This window comes from Gymnoscopelus microlampas (genome assembly GCF_963454915.1).
Source record: "Gymnoscopelus microlampas genome assembly, chromosome: 17".
Lineage (NCBI taxonomy): Eukaryota > Metazoa > Chordata > Actinopteri > Myctophiformes > Myctophidae > Gymnoscopelus > Gymnoscopelus microlampas.
The window spans coordinates 19,242,587-19,256,298 of NC_139954.1; the positions used below are offsets into that span (position 1 = coordinate 19,242,587).

General features: G+C 42.6%; 1 protein-coding gene across 2 annotated transcripts in view; it reads left to right on the plus strand.

Moving 5' to 3' along the window:
* Positions 1-411: 411 nt before the first annotated feature.
* The window catches only part of fn1a (fibronectin 1a), a 50,864-nt gene continuing 37,563 nt past the window's right edge, over positions 412-13,712 (plus strand). For both annotated transcript variants that reach the window (XM_084083728.1, XM_084083729.1), the window contains exons 1-9: positions 412-749; positions 1,835-1,960; positions 2,509-2,646; positions 3,495-3,626; positions 4,108-4,245; positions 5,357-5,515; positions 6,731-6,904; positions 8,085-8,267; positions 8,652-8,828. In XM_084083728.1, the coding sequence (XP_083939854.1) occupies positions 599-749; positions 1,835-1,960; positions 2,509-2,646; positions 3,495-3,626; positions 4,108-4,245; positions 5,357-5,515; positions 6,731-6,904; positions 8,085-8,267; positions 8,652-8,828 (1,378 nt within the window). In that variant the 5' untranslated portion in view covers positions 412-598. The remainder of the gene's footprint in view (positions 750-1,834; positions 1,961-2,508; positions 2,647-3,494; positions 3,627-4,107; positions 4,246-5,356; positions 5,516-6,730; positions 6,905-8,084; positions 8,268-8,651; positions 8,829-13,712) is intronic.

The window sequence follows — 13,712 nt, forward strand, 5'->3', positions numbered from 1 at the left end:
ATAGCATATAAATAAGCTCATAATGCGACGCGTTGTAGATCATGTAGATCTGCTATCTATTATTTTTTTACTTGAAGAAATTTCGAAAATTGTGTAATATTTGTAAAACATTTTAACACCACAAATCTTGTATGGCATTAAATATTTTCAGATGGGGGGGTCCGCAGACAAATCAACATATTCATTTGGGGGTCCTTGACATGAAAATGTTTGAAAACCACATTAGGAAACAAGCCCAAATAAGTAACTACAAGTAACACTTTTAGAAACAAGCCCAAAAAAACTCAACCCGCAACAAGCAACTTCACACAAAAACAAGCCCAACGTCGCTTATAATAAGCGGACATGGCAACACCGCTGCTATAACCTAACCTGCGCGGAGCGCTCACACACACGGGTCGGAGATACAGGAGGAGAAGAACGGACTGCATGGGGGGACGTTAGTTTGGTGCGGGGCAATACAAGAGAACATACACTGGAACCAGCAACAGACTGACTGCTCTCCTCCGCCCGTAAAAAGGGGAATCATCTTGCGTAGATTTAGATCTTGTAGACTACATTATTCTGCAGTGATCGTGTGGTTCTTCCAGCATCGATCATGTCCAGCAGCCCCATGGCACCCGTTGGCAGGGTGCTGATGGCACCCATCGGCAGGGTGCTGATGGCGCTCTGCGTCGCCACCTCTGTGCACTGCATGCCGAGAGAGAGAGAGGCTGCGCTGCAGCATCAAGTGCCCTCGGTCTCCCAAGGTAAGCTTTTAGACTTTTTCCTTTATGAGCTACTTTTAGGCGAAATTGTCACTTTGTTGTGGCTATGCTCGTTGCATTATGATTGATTGAATACTTTATTAGCAGTTTGTCAAAAAAAAAAGCACAAGAAAGAAAGTACAGTTCAATACAAGGTCTGCTAAGAGGATTTTAAACCCAAGAAAGCACCATGGCTTGTTTCCATTGTGATCAACGTGTGCACACGTTAATATATTGTTATATATGGTTTATTATTTGGGATCATTTTGGCATCAGTGCTTTATTAAAATATCATAGGAAAACCCTGCATGCACTCGCAAGAAGGGAGAAGAAGTCATTTCCTAGATGAAAAGGTAATCTGAGACGTTCAGGGGGCTGACATTAATCAAAATGACTTGCGACGGTGCTTGGAGGAGAAAGAAAAATAGAAATACAACTCTGGTTTCTGTAATTGTCCCTGTGACCCTGTCCCAAGTTAAACTGTTAAACTGGCAACAGTATAGGCTCCATTTCACAGTCCTGCATTAAGGCTATAGTCATGCAATTAAAACGTTTTATTCCATTTGAGATCTCTAAGTGCCAAGTGGAGTCAAATAACTCATGGTGGCATTGCAGCTCATGGAAAGGTAGCTAAAACTGTGCGTGTGTGGAAATGGGGGTGGGGTGGGGTGGGGGGCTGGAGAAGGGTGTAATAAGTACATGGGGGGAGGGAGGAAGTCCTGTCCCATTCTCCCCCCCCTCTCTAGTCTATGATCCCCTCCTAAATCACACCCTGCCTAGTTCCTGCTCCCTAATTAATACTTTGTTGTACAACGATGTGAAAATAATATTATTTTCCCTGTGTTTATAAGTTACATTCAGAACAGGCCAGTGTTCTTTGAATGATAGACAACCCCCCTTTGATAACCTGCAATGGACTGAAATAATATATATATATATATATTTTTTTTAAACTCCCGGCGAATTGTTTCATAGAAATTGCAGTATAGCCATCAATACAAATGATAAATACATGAACCCATTAAACTCAGTAAAAAGTTTAAAACCTAATCCATAGCTATGTTGTTCTGTGTGTTCCTCCCTCTCAGATGGCTGTATAGAGAATGGTAAATTCTATGGTCTTAATGAGCAGTGGGAACGACCATACTTGGGCAGCACGCTGATCTGTACCTGTCATGGAGTAGCTGGCATCAAGTGTAAAAGCAAACCTGAAGGTTGGTTCTGAAGCTTTGTAGTCAATAGTCATGTACTTACAATCTGTGTGTGTGTGTGTGTGTGTGTGTGTGTGTGTGTGTGTGTGTGTGTGTGTGTGTGTGTGTGTATTATCAGATTTCCTGTCTCTACAAGAACAAGACCCTCCTTCACAGACATTATTCCTCAATTCAATTAAAACTCCTCCTGCCACCCACACTATGCATCACATGCAGTCATTGCTTACTGTACATTCGTCCCTGCACTTAATCACAACTTGCTTTCATCCACTTTCAATCTTTTGGGTAGTCATTATAATGTCAAAAATATTCAAAAGCTTTTAGCAAAATAGACGATACTACAAGCTCACAATTAAGTATCGCAATGTGATGTGTTGTGAGCTTGTAGATCAGCTACTTTCGCTATTCATTGTAGGAGAATGATATAGTGCGATTGGGTCTCAGCTTTTGGCAGACGTGAGAAGGGGGGTCTCGTCTCCAATCAACCCTCTGCTGATTCCATCTGTGCAATCATGTGACCCATTCATGTTCTTATCTCACCACCCCTGTAGCGGAGGAGACGTGCTACGATAAGATCAACCAGAAGTCTTACACTGTGGGAGAGACGTACGAGCGACCCAAAGAGGGCATGATCTGGGACTGTACCTGCATCGGCTCTGGAAAGGGAAAGATCAGCTGCACCATTGCCAGTAAGTTGTGTGTGTGTGTGTGTGTGTGTGTGTGTGTGTGTGTGTGTGTGTCTGTTGTGTGTGTGTGTGTGTCTGTTGTGTGTGTGTGTGTGTCTGTTGTGTGTGTGTGTGTCTGTTGTGTGCATGTTTCTGAGTGCCTTCATGTGTGTGTGTCCTCGTGTGCTTATCCCAGAAGAGGCTGTCCCCTTGCCAGTAAGTGGTTAAGTAGCGTAGACCAGCTAAAATGACCATAACTCATTGAGAATGTAGGCTATACGCCTGCATGTGTTGCGGTGTCCCAGACGGACAGTTGCCAGTGAGCAGAAAACAGGTTTTTAGACCACTAGACTGCTTAATCTCCAGATTCTCCAGCAATCTCCAACTGGGGCAATGCAGCTGTTTACAGACTATCTGTGTGGTTAGGTAATGGGAGGAATGGATCTCGGCTATGTGTTTTTTACACTTGATTTATACTGCATCTACCACATGAACCCTAGCGTCCCTATTCTGGGGGAAGGCATTTGGCAGAAATAGCAGATTTAAAAGCTTGCGACGTGACACATTGTGAGCTTTTAGACTGGCTATTTTTCAGTGGCGATATAAAGTGTAGAGCAAAAACCAGAGGGGGTCTAGTATAGAGCCCTGGGGGCTCTATCAATTACACACCCCATGAAGCATTGAATTCATGGAGATTTTTTTGTTTTTGTCGCATTCCTAAGCCAAAAATGTTATGACCGGCGGTCTCTCCGCTAGGAGAATCAAAGGAGACTCTTTGAGTCCCCTACCGGATACATTAGCAGCATCTTTCCACCAGTCATCAAATGACTTTAACACTTAGTTTATCATTTTTATTCTTTTCCCTCCCACAGATCGCTGTCACGAGGGCGGGGCTTCCTATAAGATTGGCGACACCTGGAGGAGACCCCACGAGACAGGAGGCTACATGTTGGAGTGTGTGTGCCTGGGGAACGGCAAGGGAGAGTGGACCTGCAAACCCGTCGGTGAGCATAACGTCACTCGACTCACTCACTGACTCACTCACTATCATTTCAGTTAGTTGGACAATTGGCTGAATCAGAGATTTGCATGTTAAGCCATTCGATCCGGGAACACATCTGTCTGTGTCATTTTAGATTTCTTTGGCTATTCAATTTTTTTTTTTATTTTTTTTTAAGCGAACATTTGTTAAAAAAAAATTGTTCCAGGGACCTCCAGAAGCAAAGTTACAAATGTTATATTATAAAAAATATATATATATTCCAAGATTTGCACAACTGTTCAACCTTTTTCAAAAATAGCAGATCTACAAGCTCATAGCACGGCACTCGGTGCTGCGCTATGAGCTTGTATATCTGCTATTTTTGAATAGCCAGTATAAAAATAAAGAAAAATGGTTATAGCTCAAATCTAAAATGACACAGACTAGGTTCCCGGATTGAATGGGTTCATATATTTGGCCCTAACTGACTCGTCTCTCGTCAGCTGAGCGTTGCTACGACAACACGGCGGGGACGTCCTACGTGGTCGGGGAGACGTGGGAGAAGCCCTACCAGGGCTGGATGGTGGTGGACTGTACCTGTCTGGGAGAGGGGAGTGGCCGTATCACCTGCACATCCAGAAGTAAGAAGCCATCCCTGTATCTCTGCATTCCCCCATGTTATTTGTCTATAATTATCGGTATCGGAAAGGAGCAGGGTAGTGAACTCAACCGTTTGTGACGTATTGTGGAGTCTGAATACAAGACCCAATTTCGCTTCTCTCTCTTGTGGTTAAGCATCTGTGAAAACACCATGACCGTTTAGTCATGGATGTTATTTGGTTTCCTTGATATCTCTATTGTGGATTTATGCCTCGTATTCTTTTTTTCTTTCTTCCCGTTTTCAACCACAATCTCCTTTGATGGGATTATTTTGTTTGAGTGTACCTGTCACAACAAGAAAGGGAGAGTTGGGAAACCAAGAGCTGCACACAATGGGAGATGTGAAATTGATTTGCTTCTTCTGGACTCTATTTTGGAATGAGTCACGTGCGCACGCACGCACGCACGCACGCACGCACGCACGCACGCACGCACGCACGCACGCACGCACACACACACACACACACACACACACACACACACACACACACACACACACACACACACACACACACACACACACACACACACACACACACACACACACACACACAAGCTGGATTGCATTCTAGTCGCCCTCTTATGAGTGCGACTGGCACTAGCCACACTACGCACACACACACACTAACCTTACTGGCAGGGCTAAGGGAAAACGGTAGTGCGTGTTTTGTTGAAGGATTTTAACAGCCTGTGGTGGAAAGATCCACTGGCCGTGTTTCCAATTAGAACCGTTGCTTACTTACGTTTGCTTCCTTAACGATTCTGCCTCATGTGAGAGATGAGAAGGAGAGTCATTTCCCTGCTTGTTGTCATATTATGAGACTTCAGGGTGGCCCGCAGCCATTGCATTTTACGACAGAGACTGATTGTCAGCAGTGTGCTACCACTTGCAACTGAAAACACTGTGCGTGCACGACATGAAGCTGTTGACATATACACACACCTAAAGCACCAAAACACACACACACCATTTTCTTTTTGTTGCCTCTTTCTCATCCCTTTCTCCTCCTAGATTATTGTATCAACCGGGATGCACTTTGTCTATCTACCACGCCTCTCACTCAATTAAATCTCTGTTTAACCCTCTTTTAGATCGTTGCAATGACCAGGACACCTTGTCGTCGTACCGTATTGGAGACACCTGGACTAAGACAGACTCCAGGGGTCACCCGCTGCAGTGTCTGTGCACGGGGAACGGACGAGGAGAGTGGAAGTGCGAGAGACACGCCTCTCTGCACACCGTAGGACTGGGTGAGAGCTGGATTGCGTTGTTGGCTTCTTGTTGTTATGCGGAGGGACAAACACATACCACAGAGATAGAGTAAGGCGAGAGAGAGACCGACAGAGGGACACAGAGAGAGAGGGAGAGAGAGAGAGAGAGATACGGCGCGAGAAAGCACTTCAGACAAACAGGGGCCAGAGATAAAACGAGCCAAGGGAAAGTTGAAGTGCTGAAGTGTAGGAGACATGCCTCCTCCCTCCTCATCACTGGATGGGGGAGCGAGAGAGAGATAAGCCCGTTTTATACTTCGTCACGCAACTGAAAGAGCCGATCTACAAGCTCACAATGCGACACGGATGCGGCGTGTTGTGAGCTTGTGGATCTTCCGTTTTTGTTGCGCGACACCGTCGTACGACGGAGCATGAATTAAGCAATAGGAAAAGATAGAGGGCGCGAGAAGGGAGATATGACATGTGGGAAAGGCCAAAGGGAGGGTAACAAACATGCCTGAAATTATTATTGCGAGTGAGATGGAAAAATAATTAAAGAAATGAAATGTGTCTGACGGACAAAGAGTTACTTATGGGTATAGTATATCATTTCCAGCAATTTCCAGGCAAGTTATGTTGTATAAATCAAATCCAGACATATTATTCTAGTGTGTTATGCAACTTTAACAATTGAGGCAGGATAAGGACATATGCAGGTGCTTGTTCTACAATTCCTGATCCTGACACATACGTAATACTGAAATCATCTTGCCCTTTTATGTTTCTAGCTGATGCTGGTTCTGATACAGTACGTTGAAAAAGAAAATGCATTATCATAGTCCCATTATCGTTTGTACCGGCACCTAAATTATTATGGAACAGTAAGGAAGTATTTTCTTTGCTTTCTGTCATGTCAACTTATTGTCCGTTGGTATAGCATACTGTAAAGAATAATGTATTTTCACACTAGAGAGCGGTTGTAGCTATTCTGCATTATTCTCTTGAGGATACAAACTGACACACCCTATGAGCAACAATGCTGAGAGTAAACAACCCATTCTCTACCATTGGTGAACTAAAGGGTGGGAAAAAAGCCTAGTTCAGAAAAACAATTTATACTCATTTATACTGAAATAAAGTTGCTTTATCTCGCCATGTCGCGACTGTTATTTTAGTCAGTAGTAGTCCGTTTTTATGTAGCCATGCGTAGTTCTCCTGTACTATTGCTAATTCAACTTCTGTGTCACAATTCAGGCACCAGTGTCATCACCAACATCCAACCTGCGCTAGCTGTGCTGCCCCAGGAGGGAGCCTGTCGGACGGACGCAGGTATGACTTACTCCTTGGGCCAGCGCTGGATGAAGAACCAGGGAACTAAGCAGATGATCTGTACCTGTCTGGGCAACGGAATCAGCTGTGAGGAATGGGGTGAGAGATGCTGTGGTTTTATTGTTACTCCACCATGCAAGTTTAACGTTTGCACAATGGCACTGTCTGCAATCACTCAATAGAAATTTCCACAACTAGACAACTTGATTAAGATTAATCACACATTTGTTTTGCTGCAAGAGGCCTGGGGGAGTAGTTGTTGTGGAAGGGATGATTACACATATTCACACATGGAAACTACGCACTACTCAAGGTCACTTTAGCCACATTATACTGGTTCAACTCGACCCTATTCGCTTTTGGTACCAGGTACTTAGTTTTTCCACTACAAACAGTACCCCTCAATGCAGCTGGTCATCATAGCGATGGGGCATGACAATGCGGTGGCGTCATCTTTAAAGTGACGCACACAGGAACAATAAAGGATATCTTGGGTCATGGCATGTAGCTGTTGTAGGTTACCATTTAATTGAGTAGTCGAGTGAATAAAAACAAATTGCAGTTGCGTCTTGCGTGTTTGTTTGTTACTCACTCATACAAGTATGTGCAGCAAAATGTTGGCATGACATGCTCTGCAGACTGTGCTATCAATACAAAAGAAGATATAAGACAAGCTTAGCTTGGCTATTTAAAAGTGCCGGTTTTGTGCGAGATGTCACACAGTTATTATTCCAGTAGTCTACAGTGTTTTTGATTGATTGATTGAATACTTTCTTAGTCAGAAATGTAAACAGCACTTGGTACAGTTATGTACAGTTAACAAGGCATTAAGGCTAAAAGGATAACACAAAAAAGGGACTTGTTTCCATTGTGGTCCTATGCATTCAATTGTTTGTATTTCATGTAAACTTTTCATATCGCCTCAGCTCTCTTGGAACCTAAATGGCAGTCATACCAGAAAATTGCCGGGTTCTATCCACAACTTTTGCCTGATTGAAAGTTTAAAAAAAGACGTGTAGAGTTGAGTCGAGGTGATCCGGTATCATGCAGTGGAAAAGCGTGTGTTGGTTAAGGGAGTGGTTCTCAAAGTGGGGTCCAGGAGTTATTGAGGGTGTTCCATGGGGACCCCAGCTAAATGGGTTAAACCCCTATATACATTGGTTATTTGAAAATAGCCGATTTACAAGCTCACAACGTGTTAACGCTTTGGGCACTTTTTTTAAAAAGTTTGGAATATAAACAAAACGTTTCTATCTCTGTGTCATTCTCTCCATGGCAGAGGGACCAGCTCCAGTATACGGTGGTAACTCTGGAGGTCAGCCCTGTGTGTTCCCTTTCGTGTACAAGGGAAATACCTATCACTCCTGTATTTCTGAGGGACACAGCGATGGACAGCTGTGGTGCTCCACCTCCTCTGACTATGAGACGGACCAGAAATACTCCTTCTGTACAGAGAAAAATGGTAAGAAGATAGTGGTTATGATGATGGTGATAATGATGGTGATGATGATGATGGTGAAGGGATTTTTCTGTGGCGCATGTGGATGAAGATCAGAAATATTCTACGGGTCTTTTAACAACTTTTTGGTGATTATAGAAAAGTGTATCTTTTTAAAAAGTTCAATACTAGTAAAACATAGCTTTTAGATTGGCTATTTCACTCTTTTTGCACGACACTGTGGTACAGCGTGTTTTTACAAAATAGTGCTTTAGTGGTTAAATCCAACATTGCTGAGAATGATAATACTTAATAATGACTAGGATGAGACTGGCCAGAAGTTTTCCCATGGCGGAAATTTCACTACTTGGTATCTGATCTGTCTTGCTCCCTTTTAAACTTCAACAGTGATGGTGGCGACGCGAGGCGGCAATTCTAACGGCGCCCTGTGCCAGTTTCCCTACATGTACAACGGGCGCAACTACACTGACTGTACCGCTGATGGCCGCCGAGATGGCATGAAATGGTGCGGGACCACCGTCGACTACGATGGAGAGCAGCGCTTTGGATTCTGTCCCATGGCTGGTAAGTGTGTTTGACACAGACAAGACTCCAACTAAGTTGTGCTGGCGGTTGAAGCAGTGTGATGGAAGATCAATTTACAACACACACACTGTGTGTGTGTGTGTGTGTGTGTGTGTGTGTGTGTGTGTGTGTGTGTGTGTGTGTGTGTGTGTGTGTTGGATGTTTTTTTTAAATTGTAACTTAAGAAGAGGGAGAAATTAGGGCATTCAAATGATGTCACCACCACTGAATCATTACTGACACTAGCCTGCTAGCCGTGGTGGCAGCTAGTATCATTAGCATGGCACCATCCCTCCCTGTCTGGACAATTACAATTACAATCAAGGCATTTAGCAGTCGACGCTCTTATCCAGAGCGACATACAAGCGTGAGGTAGATCAGACTAAGGGCAAAACAAACAAGTAAAGTTGTTGTCAGAGTAAGAATGAAAGAAAACAAAGGATGTGTTGTGTTGTTGTTTAGGTGTCAATTAGTTCCCCATGAGTGACAATAGGTGCCAAGAACTGTGAGGCACTAGGGGGTCTTTGACACTCATGTCTGTGAAGTGATAATGACAATGTCGTCAGGTTGGAACACTGGGGAACGGTAGACGTTTAATCCAATTTAATTTCATAGGACATTTCATTTCATATAGTGTTTATATGGCATATAGATATAAGAGTATATTAGTAAAACCATCTGCAGTTGTCGGAAGTGGTCTCCCCGCTCTTCCATTGAGAAATGTAGACCCTGGTGTCAGGTATAGGACAATAAATGTATTTACAGCAGACGGAGCACTGAAGATGCTTTGCCATCTTTATTGTAGTTAGGAAATTGTGGTAGTAACCTTTTCTCCATCGTGGAGAGTGAGGAACGCTGAATTCTGAATGAAATGAAGAGAAAAACATTGTAACTCTTCACGTGAGGTCTTTGTGTAAAGTAATGGAAAGGTATTTATTAAACCTGTCACAATTATTCCATAATCGCCTAATCACAATTATTTGAGATAATCATATTTTCTTTTTGCATAATCGTCATAATCATTACCATGTTGAAAAATGTTAATATATATTCAAACATTTTTAAAAATAGTGTAAATAGTAGTTCAAATCAGTTCAAAACGTGTCGCGGTGGGACACGTTTTGAGCTTGTAGATTGGCTATTCCCACTCAGCTATTTCCACTATTAATTAATAATTTAAAAAAAATAATAATAAATGTTTTAAAGGTATAAAAGTAATTAAATATGTATGTTATTTGTCATATCTGCCTTGTGCAACTTTTGTTTACGAAGCCTAAAAGCCAAAAATAATTTACATTTTCATTCATATGTTCGACGTCAAACACAGTTAATCATCAACCCTAGTAGATATGTGTTTAAGCAGTGTCACAGTTTGTCGTAGGTGTGAGACCATGCAGAGTGGTCACCACAGGACGGCGTCTTTGACGTTGATTAGATAGTGTCTGCTAGAGAGTCGTCAAAACCTTTTACATGGTAATGTCTTACACCACAAGAAGCAAGTGATCTAGCTACTGGCGGCGTGTTCAACTTTTAGGCTCGTCTGGGTATCTGACATTATAAATCATGCATACCTCAGGGAGTTCAAACAATTGAAAAGGCTATTTATAATCTGGTCTGCTACAGAGGTATGCCAGTGTGCACAGAATGCAAGAAGTATACACCTGTGTCCAATCTGAAGAGACAGTGGTTTGCAAGCTTTTTCTCACAAGCTCAGATTTTCAGAAGAACTTGTCAGCCTAAACAAAAATCTGACGTATTTTTATTCTAATTGTGCAGAATGTAGGAAATATCTAATTTTACATGTCAAATATGTATTTGACATTTCTTAAAGACCTAAATCAATCTTCTTGCAATGAACCTTTGGGTACCCAGTTAAAAAAACAGAGACTTTAGAAACAAAACAAATACACTACAAAGTTCAAAGTCAGGGTACAGCGTTGCTGATAAACACTTGGGGTACTTTTAACACTGAAGACTTCAGAGAGCCTGACTAAACAAACATAGTACGTACTTGGAATGGTAATTGGTGTTGTCTGAGATGGCAGAGACGTCTTGAGACCCCACTGTTCCATTTACAATCATACTCTTGCTTTGTTTCATACAGAACTCGCAATGAGTGAACAGGAAGGTGCTTCAGTGGTACACGTCACTGCATTGAACCGAAGACTTTTCCATTACTAGCCACTGACTCCAGACACCCTAACTACTCCTAATTTCTCACCTCTGGTCATTATTTTGTGTGATGACTGAAATGGTGGAAATCTCTTATAAATCATCTCATTAAAAGGCCACTTACGCTACTGGCTTGCCATACAGAAATTTGAAAATGCTTAACCACTTAGCCCTATTTTGTATACTTTGTCATACGACAGTGTTGCATGGCGAAAATAGCCGATGTACAGCCCATAGATTTGCTAGCCCATAGATTATGCCATCTTTGAAGCTTTTCACCTATAATGACATGCCAGGGTCAATGTGGTTAAATTCCATCATGTGTATTTTTTATAATCCTTGATATGGATGTCAAAGTGTGAGCTCATTTTGGTTTCCCTTTTCATCAATATGAACGATGACTGCGTGGGCCTCAACCCCACTAACCTGCCCTTCCGGAGGGAGCCCTTCAAAGTACTTTGTACTGTAGAAACAGAAGCTGGACGGCTGGACGGCTTCTGCTCCAAGAGGGTTCACTTAACCCATTGAGACCGGGAACGCATCTGTGTCATTTTTAGATTTCTTTGGGCTATTCAAAAACAGCAGATCTACAAGCTCATAGCGCGGCACCAAGTGCCGCTATTTTTGAAAAATCGTTTACAATTTTGTGCAAATCTTGGAATATATATACATTTTTTAAAGCAAACATTTGTAACTCAAATCTTTGCTTCTGGGGATTCTACAAATGTCTTGATTTCTGATATAGAAACATATGTTTCTATATCAGTGGTTCTCAAGGACCCCCAAAATGATATGTATTTGGCTGCGGACCCCCATCTCAAAGTGTTTTGTTCCAGGGACCCCCCAGAAGCAAAGAATGGAGTTAAAAATGTTCGCTTTAAAAATGTATACATCAAAGATTTGACACATTTTCACGATCGCTAAGAGCTTGTAGATCTGCTATTTTTGAATAGCCAAAGAAATCAAAAAAATGATACACAGATGCGTTCCCGGTCTTAATGGGTTAACACTACTCAAAACTATACAACCTTACTTACAGTAGTGTCAGATGTTTATGACTTGGCTCTCTTCCGTTGAATCTTAATTCAAATCTGCTATCATTATAGTTTACATTAGTTTGCAATAAATCTGTTTTGCCCCAAGAGACCAGCTTTAGTAGTTCCCACAGCTGGTGTTTACACTGCAATGACCGACCAGTTATGAAGCTTTAAGTGGCCACTTTATGAGTCATTAAGCGAATGGGGGAATTACCCCACGAAAGGAAAGAGCAGATTTTCTATAAAGGGGTAAATGGAGAGCTGTTGCTGGTTCTCACAGCAGAACTGGGTTCAAGCCAGATACTGTACATACAGACCCTAGATAACCCTAGATAGCTGTATGGGGCTAAAACAGGTCAAGAACTAGAGGACGGGCCCATCTGAAGCTCTGACGAGCTCCAGACCCACCATCAGACAGAACATTATGGAGCAGGGGAAAAAAATCCAAGCTTAACTAGAGGTCAAAGCCAATAAAGCCTGACCCTACGCAGACAAGCAGACTCCACCCTATAGCGGAAGTCTTGTGTGTCGTTTGTATAATGTCTGTGAGAATACAATAATGGTTAGAATTACAAAGAAATCCTATCAAAGCAGAGAGAGGCTGTGGTCCCGTAGCTCATCCAGAACGGATCATTACATGAGCTAGAGCATGAGTCCATATGTAAGCCATATGCAAATGGCCACCGAGAGCACTTGTTCATGATTACAAACCTATGTAAGATCATAGGAACAAACATATGAGTTCTGGTTCCAGCTTAGATTTGCCCTTTAATGTACTAGCTGGCCTGATTAGGTCCAGATCCTGGCACACCCATGTCCACAGGTTTCTAGTCAGTCAGTATTGCAGCTGAAGGACGTAAATAATGCATTATAAATAAACCTAACTAACTACTATGCTGCAGTAACAGAAACAAACCCTGATCCTTTTAGCTCTTAACAGTGCATTGTTGTACCATGCACTTGTTCTTTACAAGGGGACTTACTGAAGGAATTCACTGAAGAAGTCCATCCTTTTAACCCTAATGCAGATCAGATTAGAATAGAGTAAATGAATTGTATTGATCCCAGAGGGGAAACTCAAACATTATCATTGAAGCTTGTGCAGGTGAAGACGACAATTACCATCTGTATCCAACATAATACAAAAGGTGCATTAAAAATATGTTTATCTGGGCAGCTAACCCAACTCAGCGTCCTAAAGATCCCTAGTCCCTTTCTTCCTGACGTGGTATCAGTCTTAGCCTTAATGTGGTGCCAACCCCAGCCCAACTCCGAGAAGGATTGAGCGCCAGTAATCAAAGTTGGTTGGCTAAGGATCAGATCCTCCCTGGCAGAGAGAAAGACCCTGGCTGGGTTCCAATACAGCTGCATCTGCCCTGTATGTTCCTACTCTTTCCATCTAGTCCTCCTCTTCTCTGTACTGACATACCCTCCCTGCAGGGTTCACAGACGGTCAAAAGACACAGGCGTGCGTGTACACAAAATGCAACTCTGTCTGCTGCCTGCTTTCCATCAGAGAGATATGTTTACTGTCACATACAAACACACTTGGCAGATGCATGCATACATATGCACCCCTGCCTACACACACGCGCGCGCGCACACACACACAGAGAGAAATAGGTGCTTGAACTTGTACGCACACACACACTCACACAAAGGTGACCTGTCTAAG